The following is an 18,071-nucleotide window of genomic DNA, read 5'->3' as shown; positions in this document are numbered from 1 at the left end:
ACACATGTAATTTAATTTTCTTTATTCTCCAACGGATGTTCATGTATATCTATCAGTCTTTTATTATCATATTGATTTGTGTCATGACACTGTTTTTAGTTGGATGTCATCTTGAGACCTCTGTGCAGGTCACTTCACTGTTTTTGTATATCATCTTGCCAATAAAAATTGTATTAAAAAAAAATAATAGCACAAATTAGCAGCAACTGATGACTGTAAACATACAGATTTTATGATGCTATTATTTCCATGTGTTACAGACATCAATGAGTGTCTACTCCTGGGGAACTGCTCACACCACTGCACAAACTTGAAGGGGTCCTACAGATGCTACTGTGACAGAAACTACTTAGAAAGAGGCCACAGCTGCATTGTGAAAGGTGAATTTCAGTTACTTACATTTCTTATATCATTTGAAAATTGTGGCAATACCAGGGGTGATGGTGAATACATTTTTGAAAGATAACTTATCACACTCATAAAGAAGAAGAGGAGCAGAACACTAATCTAAACATGAAACTACTTGGGACACTCTTTTAATAATTATACTGTTAAAACATAACTTTTAATAATGCATTAATATAGACTCACATACATCGACTATCACCCTACAGTGTGAAAGTTCAGTCAAGAAAGAAAAGTAACTAATTCAACATTGAGCACAGTGACTTTGGGTATAAAATAAGTATTAAATCTATTTATAATGTAATCATGACTTACAATTATGTGCTGATAATATTGCAGAGATTTGATGATGTCAAACTTTACTTACTGTACAAATATGTTATCATTTTCTGGAGAGCACATTGGGCAGGGAGAGGAAATTGATGCTGCTCAGTGGCAGTAGTTTCTCTCCCTAACCCAGCACCCGCTGGGATGTGATAGGGTGTGGATGGTCCATGGAGGCAGTTGCCACAGAGCATCAGCAGTCTCATATTTCTCTTTGCAAGTGTTCTGCACTGATCTCCCCCCACCCCTTTCCATGCTCAATGTCTACACGATCTGTGTCACCCCTGTCTGTCTGCCCCTTTCCTTTAGAGTGTAAGCTCTCATGAACAGGGCCATCTCCCCACATGTACTTTTCCTTGTCTTACTTAGACTATCTTCTACTCCATACTCCTAATAAAGGCACCTAACCCTTGGTTTCTGTCATCCTAATGCTAATTTTAGTGTCATGTCAGCTGATGCATTAATGTTTATATACCATGTACTTGTCCTACATTGTCTTGTACTCTAAGTTGCTGTTTTATTGTTTTGCTGATTTGTTTATGTACTATCTTAGGAGCTATGGAACCCTTGTGGTGTCATATAAATAAAGGATAATAATAATAATCATCATCATCATCCCCCTGGCAAAGGAGGGCAAATCCACCCCTCTTCCCACCATAGAACGTTACACATTTTTTAAGGACGGATAGTTCCATCCTTCCCTGATTTGGCCATGCCCGCAAATCCGTATCCATCGCTGTTCTCAATGGACCTGGTGTGGAATTGTCTTAGCTGCTGTGACAAGCATAGAAATAACTTATCATAAACAACCAAATATAGATACCTGTATAATGTTCTAGTATTCTCAGAGAAGACATTCGTATAATAAACAGTGTATTTCAAGAACTAAAATCTCCTTACTTCCTCCATGCAGACATTTTGTCTGCTGAAACAATAAGATGGAGAATGTAGGGAAGTGGGTGAAATCTGGGGAGATGCACTAGCTCAGAAGACTCCTGGACATTCTGGTAGAGTAGGCATGTAAGGGCAGCATTAGAGATGGCTATCGACCATTGCAAATTATTGATGGTGTATGCCCAACGGAGAATACGTTTCCCACCGATGGGGAAAAACCAGATGGTTTCCCACCATCGATGGTATAGAACCACCCAATGGTTTTTTAATTTTTTTTTTCTACAGGGTGCCTGGACATGCAGCATAGCTCTGCTCCCAGGTTATGATTGGCCCATGGGCCAGTCATTGAAAGAACAGGGATGACCACCAGTTGCCATTGATGGTTTGCCATTACTTTGCTTTGTAAACATTGATGGTCACTTGTCATTCCACCATTGATAGCCATCCCTAAGCAGCATACTGTTGAATGTTTAGCCACAAAATGTCTTTCTCCTCTGTCAGCAGGAGTATTTCCACTCTACAGAAACATAATACATACAAAAGTTGTATAGGCTTCCATTTTAGCAGTTTGATGCCATTTAAGAAATTTTTAACCAAATCTCAAGTCAACACATAAAAACTTTAAAGTTATCATTCTATTAATTCTGATTGAAACAGAAATTTAATATTAAACACTTAGAAGCTTGTTTAGAGTTAGGACCAAAATTCACCTAGCACTAAATCATCCCCTTAGTATATTTAACACTAAAGAAGGGTGCAGCACTAGCTGCCATGGGTGCAGGTGGTGCAGTTGCTATGGGGTCCACACACCTCCAGAGCCTGCTTTCCCCCCTGCACCCAGTTACACATCACACTGTATTACCCTTTGCCTACCCTCCACCAAGGCACTCTGTGGCTTGATGATAGAGAGGTGATGGTCCCAACTTGCCTGAGACCTCCTCCCACATCCCCCAACCCAATCAGGCTGCAGAGTCAACCCTAGCTGCCTTCCCTGCTGGGATGGCCAAACTATATAATGTCACAGTAGGTGGAGCCAGATGCAGAAAAATGTGACAGGAAGAGTGTATTGCTTTAGAGCCCTGTACGGTGCTTTGAAAATTTGGTAATGGGGAAGGAAGGGGGTGCAGGTTACTTTGACAATTTGGGACTGAAGGGGATTGACTTTGACAATTTTTCTGTTGGGCCTGAAACTTTTACTTACACCCCTAACACTAAATTTACATTAAAGGGATTTAACTTATATTAAAGATATCTGGTATTATTTCAGACTCTGAAGAACAAGTACTCTACGTCGCCAATGATACTGAGGTCCTCGCTTTCAGATATCCCTTTGGCCGCACTGGGGAGCATCAGCAAATATCACGTATTGCGCACAACTCCCGAATCACTGGGATGGACATGTATCTTCAAGGCAATATGATAATATGGAGTACACAGTTTAACCCTGGAGGAATTTTCTATAATACCTTTCACGGCAGAGGGGGCAAAGAAACCAAAAGTGGCTTAATTGTGAGTTATTCAGTTTAAGATACTTTATCATGGTTTTGTTATCGTGAGGTTACTCCAAAATTTGTTGATGGAAAGCCAATATGAGTTTCAGCTTAATTTTCTCTGATCACAGTTTGCCTTAGTACATCTGTGTTTGCCGTTTATGTACAGTAGCTGTAATAATGTGATTATGTTAGTTCAGGAGTGGATATTATCCCAGGGATGAGTTTGTAATTCATGATTGCAGAATGACAGTGTAAGGACTTGCATTCATTGAACACAGCGTAATCAGCACTATAAGTACATTTCACTGAATCCTATGAAGTAGAGGTAACAGTGCACATGGCAACCCATAAGATATTCCGCATCCAGTGTTTTCTCTGAATCCTCTGTGCACAGTCAGCACTTTCTGTGTTCAAGGGTTTTGCTAAGGGTTATACCATCAGTATAGGGAAAGTTCTTGTATGTACAAATCCATAGAATATCAGTAAAATAACTATGCTGCAGGTGCCCATTACCGCAAACCCATGTGAATACGAAACACGAATTCTAGGAAAAGAATATATATATATATTTTAAAATTTAAGCAATTGTTTGCTTTTAGAACCACACCCATAGCTCTTGTGTAGATCTTTGTTCGGAGACCCTCATTTAACGTTGGGTATACAGTATCCCTGATGACCCGCTGACCAACCAGTTATGGCAAGCATACTTCTCAATCGACCACACTCTATGTCTTGCCAGAAGAACCCATACAGTATCAATATGGCCACCCAGTTTTGCTGTAGTTTTAAATGGTTCTTGCAGCCAATACAGTGGGTCAGTCAGTCATTCGTACACACAGGCAGATGTGCACGATACTGTATATCGGAAAGATATATCACATCTATCATGAAGCATGGTCATCGCAATACTGTATATCTGAGAACAACGTCATTCACAGGTATATTTTGTGTGTACACACTTGCAGATGCAGCGAACGATACATTGTTCCTCAATTGTACAAATGATATATCATCCAGTGTGTACCCAGCATAAGAATGTCACATTATAAAGCTGTATCAAAACAATGAGAACAGAGCCTTCAGCCCTAGTGTAACTATGTAATATTATGTCAACACGCAGCATCGCCAAGATAATGTAAACGTATGGGTTGGGTTGTACATGCCGGCGGTTGTGATGCTGGCGGTTATAATCCTGACCGTGGCATCCCGACAGTTAGAATCCCGACAGGGAGATGGTAAGAATACTTACTTTCCCCCCACGGCCCCCTATCTCTAAAGCTAACCCTTCCCCCTCCCCCTCCGCAGCCTAATCCTAACCCTCCTTGGTGGCTGAACCTGACTCCTCCCCTTCACGCAGCCTTAACCTAACCCTCCCCCACACAGAGCCTAACTCTAACGCTCCCAGCGGTCGCATAAATCGAACCCACTTTCCAGCAGCCTAACCCTAACCCCCTTCCACGCAGCCCAATCCTAACCCGCCCCTGCAGCATAAACCTAAGCACCCCCCCCCTGCTGCACACCTGTCCTGCGGCCCAGCAGACAGTCATTTGGGATCCCGACCAGCTCCAGTGTTGTGTACCTTGTTGGGATGCCGGTGCCAGCATTCCGAAGTGTGTCAGGATTCCGGCGTCAGCATTTTGACTGCCGGGATCCTGACCTGATCCCACATAATACAGTGTCCTTATACATCTAGCCTTAATATGCCACCCAGCGAGAGCTACCTGGCAGGAGTGGCCCGCCAAATCCCGTGCTACTCTGCTAGCATTGGGCATATTTTTTTTGCAAAAAATATGTCTTAGTCATAATGCAATGTAACTAGGATGCACCAGGAGACTGTGCTGATTAATCTGATATGTGACACATGTATATCTATGTGCGACTGAGTTTGTATGCGTAGCATAACAGAACTTGGCATGGAAAAAAACCATGGGCCCTGCATTGTAACACTTGGTATAGATTCAGAGAATCAGTTGCACACTGTCACAGAGACTCAGTCTCACTCAGTTAAGCCTGATAAAGGGCAAAGTTATGCTTAAAACATTGCTGATATCTTTGGCTATGCTTTAAACCTAATAAATGCATTGGTGTTTTTCTACAAATGTTGAATTGCTGGACATTTTTATACAGTACCATATACTGTACTGTTGACTTCTCTGGCACCCTTAATTGATGTACTTGCTGAGTGGAGTCTTATTAGAAATATATTTCCCATTCACATGTGTAATGAATATAAAACTGCAATCTAGAAATATATTACTCAGCATTACCTGTGTGTCATGAAACCATTGTCTTCCAGTGTCCTGAGTTTAAACGGCCTAGAGATATCGCAGTGGATTGGGTAACAGGAAACATCTACTGGACAGATCACTCCCGTATGCACTGGTTCAGTTACTACACCACTCACTGGACTAGCCTGAGGTATTCCATCAATGTCGGCCAGATAGACGGACCAAACTGCACACGTCTCCTCACCAACATAGCGGGAGAGCCTTATGCAATTGCTGTAAATCCCAAAAAAGGGTAGGTTTCATTGTTCACCTTTTAACTGATATACGCCTCTATTTAAAATGTATCCAACATTTTTTATGGAAACATTGCGACATTACAGTCACTAGGTGTTCACAGGGAAGGTGAAAGTTGGTACATTTACATTTTTGCAGCCACAAGGTGGGGGATGCTGCTGGGTGCAGCCGCATCATGGGAGTTTCTGAATAGTTATATCAGAGGGTAAGCCCAGCCTGGTTTGGTCACATCTGATGTGGCCACGCCAGGCAACTGGTTATGGGGGACACTCCCAGAGCTGGTTCAGTCATTGATGATCTGGGCTCCCATCTAAGGTCCTGCTAAGCCGGGTAAGATGCAAAAATGATCCAAAGAGAGAAGTGACTTCCTGTTTTCAGTGGCATATGCGTTCAAAGTTGCAATTGTCTTTTTGCAGTAGGGGAAACGTGAAATATGGCCATGCCCCGTGACCCTATTTGCCATACTGTTCAGGTCTGGCTAGTTGCAATATTGGGAGGTAATCTTGCTACTGTGTATGGATTAGCACCTGATCAATGAGCAACTGTATCCATCCTTGCAGCATTATAGGTAATGGAAGGGCTGCCAGGGCAAAGATATAACATTTCTAGTGGAGCACCAATCATCTACACTGTAGGGGTTCTTAAAGATACTGTATTTAGCCCTTGCAAAGTGGACCTGATGTACAGTGTGTTGTAGGCAGAGCCCTATGTCATCCCCACCTTTACTTCCATCAGCTGGCCGCATTTGACATTGTTCACAGGACTGAAATGGTTGACACCAGATCTCTGAGCACCTGTAGTGATATGATGACAGGATGACAATTCGTGGGCAGCATATGGCTCTGCTTTCTGCTTAATTCAGGCACTCATATTGTGGGGGGCCCTAAAGTGCAGATGATGGGTCCACAGAGGAAGGATAAACAGGATGGTGGGCATTACTTAATTTTACGTTTTCCTCTGAAAGTACATTTTAACTTTAATTCTTGGTGCTCTGTTCACTGTAATACAGTTTTCCAGTAGATTCAAAGAACATGTCCATGGATTAATATAAATATTATTATGCAAGTACAAAAAAGCATTGCTACATTTACACCATAAATGTACATAAACAGTGAGAAACAAAACTAAAGAAATAAGCCCCTTCTGTCTGTAGGAATTAAATTTGTTATCTGAGGCTAGCTTAGAGAAATGTGGACAATCCCAATGGAACCAGTCCCTTAAGCCTGAAAACGTGCAATTTAGGAGGCTATGCAAATGATAATACAGGATGGGGAATATGGATTCAAAATAATAGTTCATAACTTTTTTACAGTATATTTCTCTGTGATACCTCATAGACATATACCTTCCTTGTTTATACATCAAGATTAACCTTCTGCACATTTTCAGATAAAAATAATAATACATTTTGGGTATTAATAAACTTCATTAAAAAACAACTGTGACTATTGTATGTTCCCTGTATGGGAGATACTTCCCACCCTTCACACATTTTTGGCTTTGGAACCTGACTGGACAACCAATATTCCCAAATACTTAAATATGAAGCATAGAGTCATATTGTTGGTAACAGGATGTTACATTCTCTGTGCTTTAGAACGTGAGTTAGTGAGTAGGTAAGTCCCAAGCACAGGAACGTGATGCTGTAGTTAGGACAAGGAAAGGCAGTAACCCCTAGAACCCTACCTCCGTTGTTTCACCCGCGTGGTCAGTCTACGCCTGCGAGACTATGTGTTCTTGGGCCTACGGCAGCCGCGTCTGAAGGGCGGATTAGGTCTGCTCAACTCCGATGCCCCCAGGTCTTCATATTAGACAAGGCGTAAACGGAGATGGGATGATAACAAGGGGACCTCTAACTAAACCAAACTCCAAGCTAGGGGCTACTAAAAAAAACTAAAACTAAACATATGTGCGGCACGCCGCCAAAGGAAAAGGACAACAAAGGTACTATTGTCCACACCCTACACGGCACCGTCATGTACCGGGGAGGAGAGTTAGGGCGGAAACCTCCGCAAAAACACCAGTAACTAGTTTTACCAAAGAATACAGCGGCCGAGGCCGCAAGACGCGGCAGAAGCCGCTACTCACAACACCGGGAGAGTAACCCAAATGAACGAGATCCCCGAGATGACAGGCACAGGTAACAATCGACTGGAGGACTGGAAAGACTCCCACGACCGGCTTCCGAACACCAGGACTCAGGACCACAGGGAACAGAATCGACCAGATAACAGCACACAGGACAAGGAGTTCTACAGGGCAGGAACAGCATACAGGAAGCTATCACCGGCGTCTGTGTCAGGCACTGAGGGAGAATATAACAGGGGGCCCTCCAATAGCTGCAGCGAAGCTCAATTGGTAATGTCGTGCAGCTGCCCTGCTGCACGACCCAGAGCTGACAGGTGGATGGATTGATGGGTAGCAATGGGGAACGCGGTTCACCTGTGGCGTCCCCGTTGCTAAGGGTCCGGTGGCAAGCACGCACGGCGTCCCGGCGTTGCTAGGCGCTGTGCGGCTCAGAGCGCAACGTGCCCCAGCATTGCTAGGCGCCGTGCAGGGACAGGAGGAGGGGCGGCGGCCGTGACGCGCTGGGGCCGTTGACTAACACAGGATAGACAGCTGTTTTTTGTGGTTTACACACTATAACAACTCTATCCTTACCTTAGTAGATGAAGTAGACTTGATTGCACAGCCATGAGGCTATCTGATCAATTGATACAGATTGATACGCTAGCTACCTTGGACATGGATAGACAGGTAGACAGTAGGCTTTAAGGTCTCTTGTTGATGGGATGCTGTGATATTAATTTGATCTCTTGCACTGCAATGCAGTCTTGAGGATTATTTAGCATTCCGATAACACTGCGTTTTCTGGAAGAAAGTTAACATAATCTGCTGCCAGGAAATCCTTGTTAATATTAATCCCCTAATTAGACTTCTGGTCCCAACACTGTGCATTTCAGATGCATTTTAGCCACACCCATTTTTAGAATCTCAAAGTAACTGTAGCTGCTACATTGGAAATAGAAAAAAAAATAAGATTTTAAACCTACCGGTAAATCTTTTTCTCCTAGTCCGTAGAGGATGCTGGGGACTCCGTAAGGACCATGGGGTACAGACGGGCTCCGCAGGAGACATAGGCACTATAAAGAACTTTTAGTATGGGTGTGCATTGGTTCCTCCCTCTATGCCCCTCCTCCAGACCTCAGTTAGAGAAACTGTGCCCAGAGGAGATGGACAATATGAGGAAAGGATTTTGTTAATCTAAGGGCAAGATTCATACCAGCTCACACCAATCACACCGTATAACCTGGAATATACGTAACCAGTTAACAGCATAAACAAAACACAGTATCAGTAAAGACCGATCCCAACTGTAACATAACACTTTATGTAAGCAACAACTATATACAAGTCTTGCAGATTTAGTCTACACTGGGACGGGCGCCCAGCATCCTCTACGGACTAGGAGAAAAAGATTTACCGGTAGGTTTAAAATCTTATATTCTCTTACGTCCTAGAGGATGCTGGGGACTCCGTAAGGACCATGGGGTTTATACCAAAGCTCCAAACCGGGCAGGAGAGTGCGGATGACTCTGCAGCACCAATTGAGCAAACGCGAGGTCCTCATCAGCCAGGGTATCAAACTTGTAGAATTTTGCAAAAGTGTTTGTACCTGACCAAGTAGCTGCTCAGCAAAGCTGTAATGCCGAGACGCCTCGGGCAGCTGCCCAAGAAGAGCCCACCTTCCTAGTGGAATGGGCCTTTACCGAACTTGGTAACGGCAATCCAGCCGTAGAATGAGCCTGCTGAATCGTGTTACAGATCCAGCGAGCAATGGTCTGCTAAGAAGCAGGAGCGCCAACTTTGTTGGCTGCGTACAGGACAAACAGAGCCTATGTTTTCCTAACCCTAGCCATCCTGGCTACATAAATGTTTAAGGCCCTGACTACATCCAGGGACTTGGACTCCTCCAAGTCATCCGTAGCCACGGGCACCACAATAGGTTGGTTCATATGAAATGAAGAAACCACCTTAGGCAAAAATTGAGGACAAGTCCTCAACTCTGCTCTATCCACATGGAAAATCAAATAGGGGCTCTTGTGAGACAAGGCCGCCAATTCCGACACCCGCCTTGCAGATGCCAAGGCCAATAGCATGAGCACCTTCCAAGTGAGAATTTTTAATTCCACCGTTTGAAGAGGCTCAAACCAGTGAGATTTTAGTAAACTTAATACCACGTTAAGGTCCCAAGGTGCCACAGGGGGCACAAAAGGAGGTTGGATGTGCAGCACTCCCTTCACAAAAGTCTGGACTTCTGGGAGAAAAGACAATTCCTTCTGAAAGAATATAGATAGGGCCGAAATCTGTACCTTAATGGAGCCTAACTTCAGGCCCATATCCACTCCTGTCTGTAGAAAGTGGAGAAAACGGCCCAGATGGAAATCTTCCGTAGGAGCATTCTTGGCTTCACACCAAGATACATACTTCCTCCAGATACGGTGATAATGTTTCGCCGTCACCTCCTTCCTAGCCTTTATCAGAGTAGGGATGACTTCCTCCGGAATACCTCTCCCAGCTAGGATTCGGTGTTCAACCGCCATGCCGTCAAACGTAGCCGTGGTAAGTCTTGGAATATGCAGGGCCCCTGCTGCAATAGGTCCTCCCTGAGAGGAAGAGGCCACGGATCTTCTGTGATCATTTCCTGAAGATCTGAATACCAGGCCCTTCGAGGCCAATCTGGAACAACGAGTATTGTCTGTACTCTTTTTCGTCTTATAATTCTCAATATTTTTGAGATGAGAGGCAGAGGAGGGAACACATAGACCGACTGAAACACCCATGGTGTCACTAGGGCGTCTACCGCTACTGCCTGAGGGTCCCTTGACCTGGCACAATACCTCCGAAGCTTTTTGTTGAGGCGTGATGCCATCATGTCTATTTGAGGAAGTCCACAATGACTTGTTATCTCTGCAAAGACTTCTTGATGAAGTCCCCACTCCTCCTGGATGGAGATCGTGTCTGCTGATGAAGTCTGCTTCCCAGTTGTCCACTCCCGGTATGAAGACCGCTGACAGAACGCTTACGTGATTTTCCGCCCAGCGAAGAATCCTGGTGGCTACCGCCATCGCCACTCTGCTTTATATCCCGCCTTGGCGGTTTACATGAGCCACAGCTGTGACGTTGTCTGATTGAATCAGCACTGGTAGGTCGCGAAGAAGATTCTCCGCCTGTCATAGGCCGTTGTATATGGCCCTCAATTCCAGCACGTTGATGTGTAGACAAGCTTCCTGGCTTGACCATAATCCCTGAAAATTTCTTCCGTGTGTGACTGCTCCCCATCCTCAGAGGCTCGCGTCCGTGGTTAACAGAACACAGTCCTGAATGCCGAACCTGCGACCCTCTAGAAGGTGAGCACTCTGCAGCCACCACAGGAGAGACACCCTGGCCCTGGGGGACAGGCTTATCTTCTGATGTATTTGTAGATGGGACCCTGACCACTTGTCCAGAAGGTCCCACTGAAATGTCCTCGCATGGAACCTGACGAAGGGGATGGTCTCGTAGGCTGCCACCATTTTTCCCAGAACTCGAGTGCATTGATGAACAGACACTCTTTTTAGTTTTAGCAGGTCTCTGACCATGTTCTGGAGGTCCTGCGCTTTTTCCATTGGGAAAAAAACCCTCTTCTGTTCCGTGTTCAGAATCATGCCTAGGAATGATAGTCGAGTCGTTGGAACCAATTGTGACTTTGGCAGATTGAGAATCCAACCGTGCTGTTGTAGCACTCTCAGGGAGAGCGACACGCTCTTCAGCAATTGATCTCTCGATCTTGATTTTATCAGGAGATCGTCCAAGTATGGGATAATTGAGACTCCCTGCCTAGCGCCACCTTGGACAGACGCGTTAAAGCCTTGTCCACCCTGGGCGAGTATTCCCACCGTACCCTGTCCTGTACAGGGAAAGGATACGCCATAAGATTCCTCTTGGGAATCTGCAGTTTTTTGTCTGGAGTTTCCCAAGCTTTTTTAAATACTTCATTCAGTTCATGAGATGGGGGAAAGGTTAGCTCAGGTTTCTTTTCCTTATACATGCGCACCCTCGTGTCAGGGACAGAGGGGTCATCAGTGATAGGCAAAACATCTTTTATTGCAATAATCATATATGAATGCTTTTGGCCACCCTTGGGTGTAACTTTGCATCATCGTAGTCGACACTGGAGTCAGAATCCGTGTCGGTATCAGTGTCTGCTATTTGGGATAGGGGACGTTTTTGAGACCCTGAAGGGCCCTGTGACCCAGTCCAATCCGTTGATTGACTCCTTGCTTTTTCCCTGGACTCTGCTTTGTCCATTCTCTTATGTAATAAGGTCACATTTGCATTTAACATATTCCACATGTCCAACCAATCATGAGTCGGCGTTGCCGACGGAGACACACCAATCATCTGCTCCACCTCCTCCTTGGATGAGCCTTCCGCTTCAGACATGCCGACACACACGTACCGACACCCCCACACACAGGGATATATCTATAAGGGGACAGTTCCCCAACAAGACACTTTGGAGAGACAGAGAGAGAGTATGCCAGCACACACCCAGCACCAACTGACACTGGAAACAAATTCCCAGATATAGCGCTTTTATATTATAATAATCGTGTAATACACTCACTGCGCCTTACAAGTGCCCCCCCCCCCCTCTTTTCAGCCCTCTGTCACCGTGTTCAGCAGGGAAGAGTCCGGGGAGCCAGCTTCTCTGCAGTGCTCTGTGGAGAAAATGGCGCTGGTTAGTGCTGAGGGACCAAGCTCCGCCCCCTCCAGCGGCGGGCTTTGGTCCCGCTCAATTGTATAAAAAATGGCGGGGGATTTATATATTAACTGCCTCTGCAGTCTAATATCTATATAATGCCAGTCCAGAGGTTTATATTGCTGACCAGGGCGCCCCCCCTGCACCCTGCACCCATCAGTGCCTGTCAGTGTGTGTAGTGTGTGGGAGCAATGGTGTGCAGCGTTACCGCTGCGCGCTTACCTCAGTGAAGATCTGAAGTCTTCTGCCACCTTGAAGTCTTCTTTTCTTCTTATACTCACCCGGCTTCTATCTTCCGGCTCTGTGAGGAGGACGGCGGCGCGGCTCTGGGACGAACAGCGGGGGGAGACCTGCATTCTGACTCCCTCTAGAGCTAATGGTGTCCAGTAGCCTAAGAAGCAGAGCCTATCACTTAAGTAGGTCTGCTTCTCTCTCCTCAGTCCCACAATGCAGGGAGCCTGTTGCCAGCAGTGCTCCCTGAAAATAAAAAAACCTAACAAAATTATTTTTCAGAGAAACTCAGGAGAGCTCCCCTGTAGTGCACCCAATCTCCTCTGGGCACAGGATCTAACTGAGGTCTGGAGGAGGGGCATAGAGGGAGGAGCCAGTGCACACCCATACTAAAAGTTCTTTATAGTGCCCATGTCTCCTGTGGAGCCTGTCTATACCCCATGGTCCTTATGGAGTCCCCAGCATCCTCTAGGACGTAAGAGAAATATAGTTTGCATAATTTATAAAGTCTTCGTGCATTATTCTGCATGCTTTACAGAAGGCTTTCCATTACACTGATCAACACTCATTGTATTGCCAATCATATTAGAGCGATTTTGTGGTAATTTTGTGGTGTTGACTCCAAATATGAAATTGGTTTTGCTAGATTGGCTCTAATACACGGACTAGAACCAAGAAAAGCATAACAGACAACACAAACTGCTCAACTGTCAACCGGCAGTGACTGATCATTTATACTGTGTATAGATTTCTAGCATTCTCACCTTCTAGAATGTTCTGGTAGATTTCCATATGCACATGTTATGGCTACGTTCCATATTAATAAAGGGAAGTCCCATAACATGGCAGCCATGCACTGTGTGCTACCACAACCCCTCCGCCCCCAATTCCCCTTGCTGCTTCCCCCTGAGTGCTTTGCTATGGCCGACTATGCCCCACAATCTTGCACAGCACTGTGGGAGATGTGATGACATCTCTTCTACAGTGCAGAATGCGGGAGCTGGGAGATGTAGAAAAGCAGACAGCGGCCGTCTTGTGAGCAGAACAGATTCCACCCTGTGTGTCTGCACTGGCTGATCTGCCCTCCTTATGGCCCTGGGTCTCAATTCGAGCCAATTTGAAAAAAATACTTTCATTATTTAATTAGCAACCCCAAAAATACCCTAAATTAATTTGAATATCCTTAGCAACTATACTATTTTTTGTTGTCATTGGGCTGTGTACTCCAATTTGTCGAATAATAACTGCTTCTTTACCTGTATCTCTTTATTTTCTCTCCTATAAACTCTTGCTGATGTCAGGATGATGTACTGGACAGTCATTGGGGATCACTCACATATAGAAGAAGCTGCCATGGATGGTACATTAAGAAGAATTATAGTTCAAAAAAACTTACAGAGACCAACAGGTATCCCTCATATTCTCCAAGGCTATAAAATTCAGTATCTTAAACTCCATTTGCTCACATTATAGTCTGCATTCTACTTAATTACCCCCCCGGTATATAAACGATGAATTACTTAACCTCTGTACGACTGTGCATTATTATCAATAGAAAAACATATTCCCTACAGCCACTAAGTGGTTAATTAAAATATGAATAATATGAATACTCTTTCAGTATTTTTGTCTTCATACTAATTACATATTCACGGACGTTTTCTTTGTATAATGTGAACTCACAGCAGTTTGTTAGTATCGCAGAACTTTCCAGCTGTTATCAATGAATGTTTCGGCTTTACTTAAACTTAGGTTCATCTCGCACATTCATGGAACTTGAAAGAGAAGGAAAAACCACAGACACAGAAATATAATGATTAATTACATGGTACAATCTTTATTTAACTGAGTAGGTTGTCAAACAGGTAAAGTCTCAATAAAATCTGTGCAGATAATTTCATGCTACTTAAAACATGATAAGTAACACACATAACATTCTAAGCTAAATTTAATAAATGTTGAAATGTTTATAAATGGTACAGCATAAGGATTTCAACAAACTTTGCATTAATGAATATTTCACATTAAGAGGGGAATTCAATTAAGGGTAAATCCGTTCGCCTGGACGTATCAGCGTGACAAAAGTCGCACTGTACATGTTGCACAAAAGTGTTCACTGACCCATTGGGTAGCGAGCACTTTTGTTTGAATCTGTCATTCTGCTGGCTAGGCGAAGAGTGCGAGACGTAGTGTTGTTGCCGACATTTAAATGTCACAACGACGTCAATTCACAGCATTTGCCGGCAGTTGAAATCCCCCCTGTGTTAAATACCAGGACAAAGGTTCACCCAGATTTGGGTGTTCAATTCTATCGATATAAAAAAAAAGGAAAAAAGATACAGTATATTAAAAAAAAATTATATCATTACAAAGATAATAATACTATTAATTTTCACGTTATCAGCATCCCGAGAAGTAACAAGTAGTGTGCGGTACATGTAAATAGGTTTAGCCTTGTAAAGGTGAACCATACTAACCGCGATATAACCCTATAACCCTTTGATATAATGGGCAAGTAATCGAAAAAGTGTTTTTGCCAGCAATAAAGCTTTTTGTCTTTTGATAAATACGTATGCCCCAGAGTTTTAGTGGTAGTCTACAAATTTAAAAATGCTTTAAAGAAAACACAGGGTCTGCTCTGAGAACAAATCACTAATATGTAAGCGAAACCCTGCAGGATGGTCCAATTTAATTTGTTTTTACTGTATCTGCTGTCAACTAAAACAAAAAAATATATATTTTTATGTACATTTATTGCCTAGAATATACGTAGCTAAGATTGCTTTGTTTTCTGGAGCAACAGCAGGCTGTAAGTTGATCCACAAGACTTTATTTTAGATAAAACCATTATTAGGAAGTATGTCAGCCTTAAGTTTCTGAACACTCAGCTTCACACTGCACCATTCTGCCTGCAATGTAAAAATCGTACAGAACACAAACAGCTTGTGTTTTATTATTAAGAGCTTGCCTTCACCAGATTTGCAGGCAGATCAAAAGAAATTAAATTTCAGAGTAAAACAAATGCAATTTACTACTCAACAAGCTTGGACGATGCAGCTGAGTATATAGAACTGAGCATAATGTAACGGATTGCTAATAACCTGCTGTGACCTAGAATACATTTTTCTCTCCCCAAATTGTTTGTATTCCAAATAATTACATTAATTTCCTGTGATATAAATAAAATTTGCAGAATTTCAGACTCCTTGAATGTTTGCACTTAGGTCTCGTCATTGACCATTTTAGTCAGCGTCTCTACTGGGCTGACTTTGAACTGTCCGTCATTGGATCAAGCAAGGTAGACGGCTCTGATCTAGTTACGGTCCTGAACAGTAAACAAGGTATGTACGCTCAGTGTTATTCCAAGCTTATAAATATACTGTACATGTGTCTGTAAATGAAAAACATAATCACAATAAAACTTAAATAAAGTCATATATGAAATGTTAAACTACACAGCGATTAGGACATTTTTTGTACTAGAGGGCAGCATGGCCAAGCTTGCATGTGCCATTGTGAATACAAAGCCATTTTTATATGCTGCACCACCCGCTAAAGGGGGATCACACTGTCTTTGCAGCCTGAGCCATGATGCAAGCCCAAGTGCTTTGAAATCCACTACCCCCCGTCCACGCAGTTATTAGTTTTCCCTGTCAGCTAGATCTTAAGGACCACCTTCTTCATCTAATTAAATATGAAGAGATATGACATGTGCCCGAACGAGACAGGGCGTGCCCCTGCAAAGCGTAGCCTCTCCCCTTTTTGTGAACTTTGTCCCAACTACAAATTGATACATGGGGAGTGCAGTTAGCTTACTATTTAGAATTACTAACCCGTGTGGGTGGGGGTGGGGGTGTCCAAGTGCTGTGGTTTCCTCCCACACTCCAAAAACATAATGGTAGGTTAACTGGATTCTGATCAAATAAATTAAACATGGTGTTTGCGTGTCCATTAGATTGGGAACATAGATTTGAAGCTTGATGCAGAAGTGTCCTCTTACATCTAGCCTTCCTGCACATTAAACAGGCCTTCTAGTAATGCCATGCGTAGCATGACTTGGTAGCTCCTAGTGTCTTTCCAGGCAACTTTTTCCATTAAAATGTGTCTTATTCACAAAAAAATGTTAATAAAACATACAAGCAGCTTATGCTGACTAAAATGATATGTGGCATGCCTATATTCTGTGTGTGACCATGGCTGTATCTGTATATGAAATGGTACGTTACAGTGTCTTTCTAGAAACACTGTAATGTAGCATTTTGTATGCAGAGACAGTCCCGGTTGCACACAGAATATAGGCATGTTGCATAGCATTTTAATCAGCAGAGTCTGCTTGTGCATACTATTCACATAGTGATGCGAATAACATGCATTTTCGGCAAAAAAGATGCCCTATGCAAATGGAGTTGCATGGGACCTGTCGGTTCACTCATGCCAGTCATCTGCTGCTATGTGGCGTATAGAGTCAAGATGTATGAGGACACATCTGTCTGTGTGCACTATAGAAATAACAGTTTATAAATAATAAATAAAATTGTTGGAGGTATGGTATGGTAAATAAGCCATCTTTTTGAAAGTATAGGATGACTTCCAATTATCAGCACCTCTTGTGAAATAAGAAGGAGGCTCTTTGGTCACTAGCTAATCAGGGAATGCCCCTGGAAACACCTTGTCCACCCCTTGTAGGAAATAGATTTCTGCACACCCTTAAGTAATGGGTATCCAGCTAAGATATTCAATTGGTTTGGGTGCCCATTACTTATGGCACTTCTTGCGCCCAAATGGACCTGGTTTAGATGCATAAAGTAGCAAAACCTATCTAAGGTACTGGGCACGCTGCTGAAAATGCATTTTGGGCACGTAAAAGCCAGACTTTTTACACATTTCTGGAGGGTACAACCAGAAATTATGGTCACATACGGAACTCGTACCCGATCAGCATAACAATTGAATAGCTCAGTTTGGCACCTAAAAAGCTATTGAGTTCCCCCTTGCATTACATTTAAAATCAGCATAATAGGGTAAGGCATCTGATTACAAAAATAAATATAAGCGTGTGCTCACCGGGTGCATAAGTTTGCAATTGTTAATGACCTTGAATGTTTTGAAGTGATATTTAAACGTTATGTAATTGTTTTACTTGTGCACTCTGACAAAAGTGTTGCTAGTTATTTAGTTGCAGTGCACAGCTTGTATTGGGCAGGAACATATAAGTCTGAACCTTGGAGGTCTGACTGTCTGATGCAGCTTGTTGTTATGGATGGTATAAAACAAAATAGAGTGACAGCTGAGTTGTAAAACATTTTAACAAACATCCACATACATCATATTCTGGTCAGAACCCCGTCTGGTTTTATGCTTCTAATAAACAGCTTGGTGGCTGACTTATTTTTCTTT

The 18,071-nt window shown here is 43.3% G+C and overlaps 1 protein-coding gene across 1 annotated transcript in view; it reads left to right on the top strand.

Annotated features, from left to right (window-relative positions):
* LRP1B (LDL receptor related protein 1B) overlaps positions 1 to 18,071 on the top strand; it is a 1,835,733-nt gene that overhangs the window by 1,733,052 nt on the left and 84,610 nt on the right. Inside the window, exons 76-80 of the mRNA XM_063932605.1 lie at positions 261 to 380; positions 2,891 to 3,132; positions 5,413 to 5,636; positions 13,976 to 14,082; positions 15,899 to 16,015. Of these exons, the coding sequence (XP_063788675.1) occupies positions 261 to 380; positions 2,891 to 3,132; positions 5,413 to 5,636; positions 13,976 to 14,082; positions 15,899 to 16,015 (810 nt within the window). The remainder of the gene's footprint in view (positions 1 to 260; positions 381 to 2,890; positions 3,133 to 5,412; positions 5,637 to 13,975; positions 14,083 to 15,898; positions 16,016 to 18,071) is intronic.

This window comes from Pseudophryne corroboree, chromosome 7 (genome assembly GCF_028390025.1).
Source record: "Pseudophryne corroboree isolate aPseCor3 chromosome 7, aPseCor3.hap2, whole genome shotgun sequence".
In the NCBI taxonomy this organism is placed as follows: Eukaryota; Metazoa; Chordata; class Amphibia; order Anura; family Myobatrachidae; genus Pseudophryne; species Pseudophryne corroboree.
The sequence above is the reverse complement of the archived record's forward strand: the minus strand, read 5'-3'. Positions and strand labels throughout refer to the sequence as shown.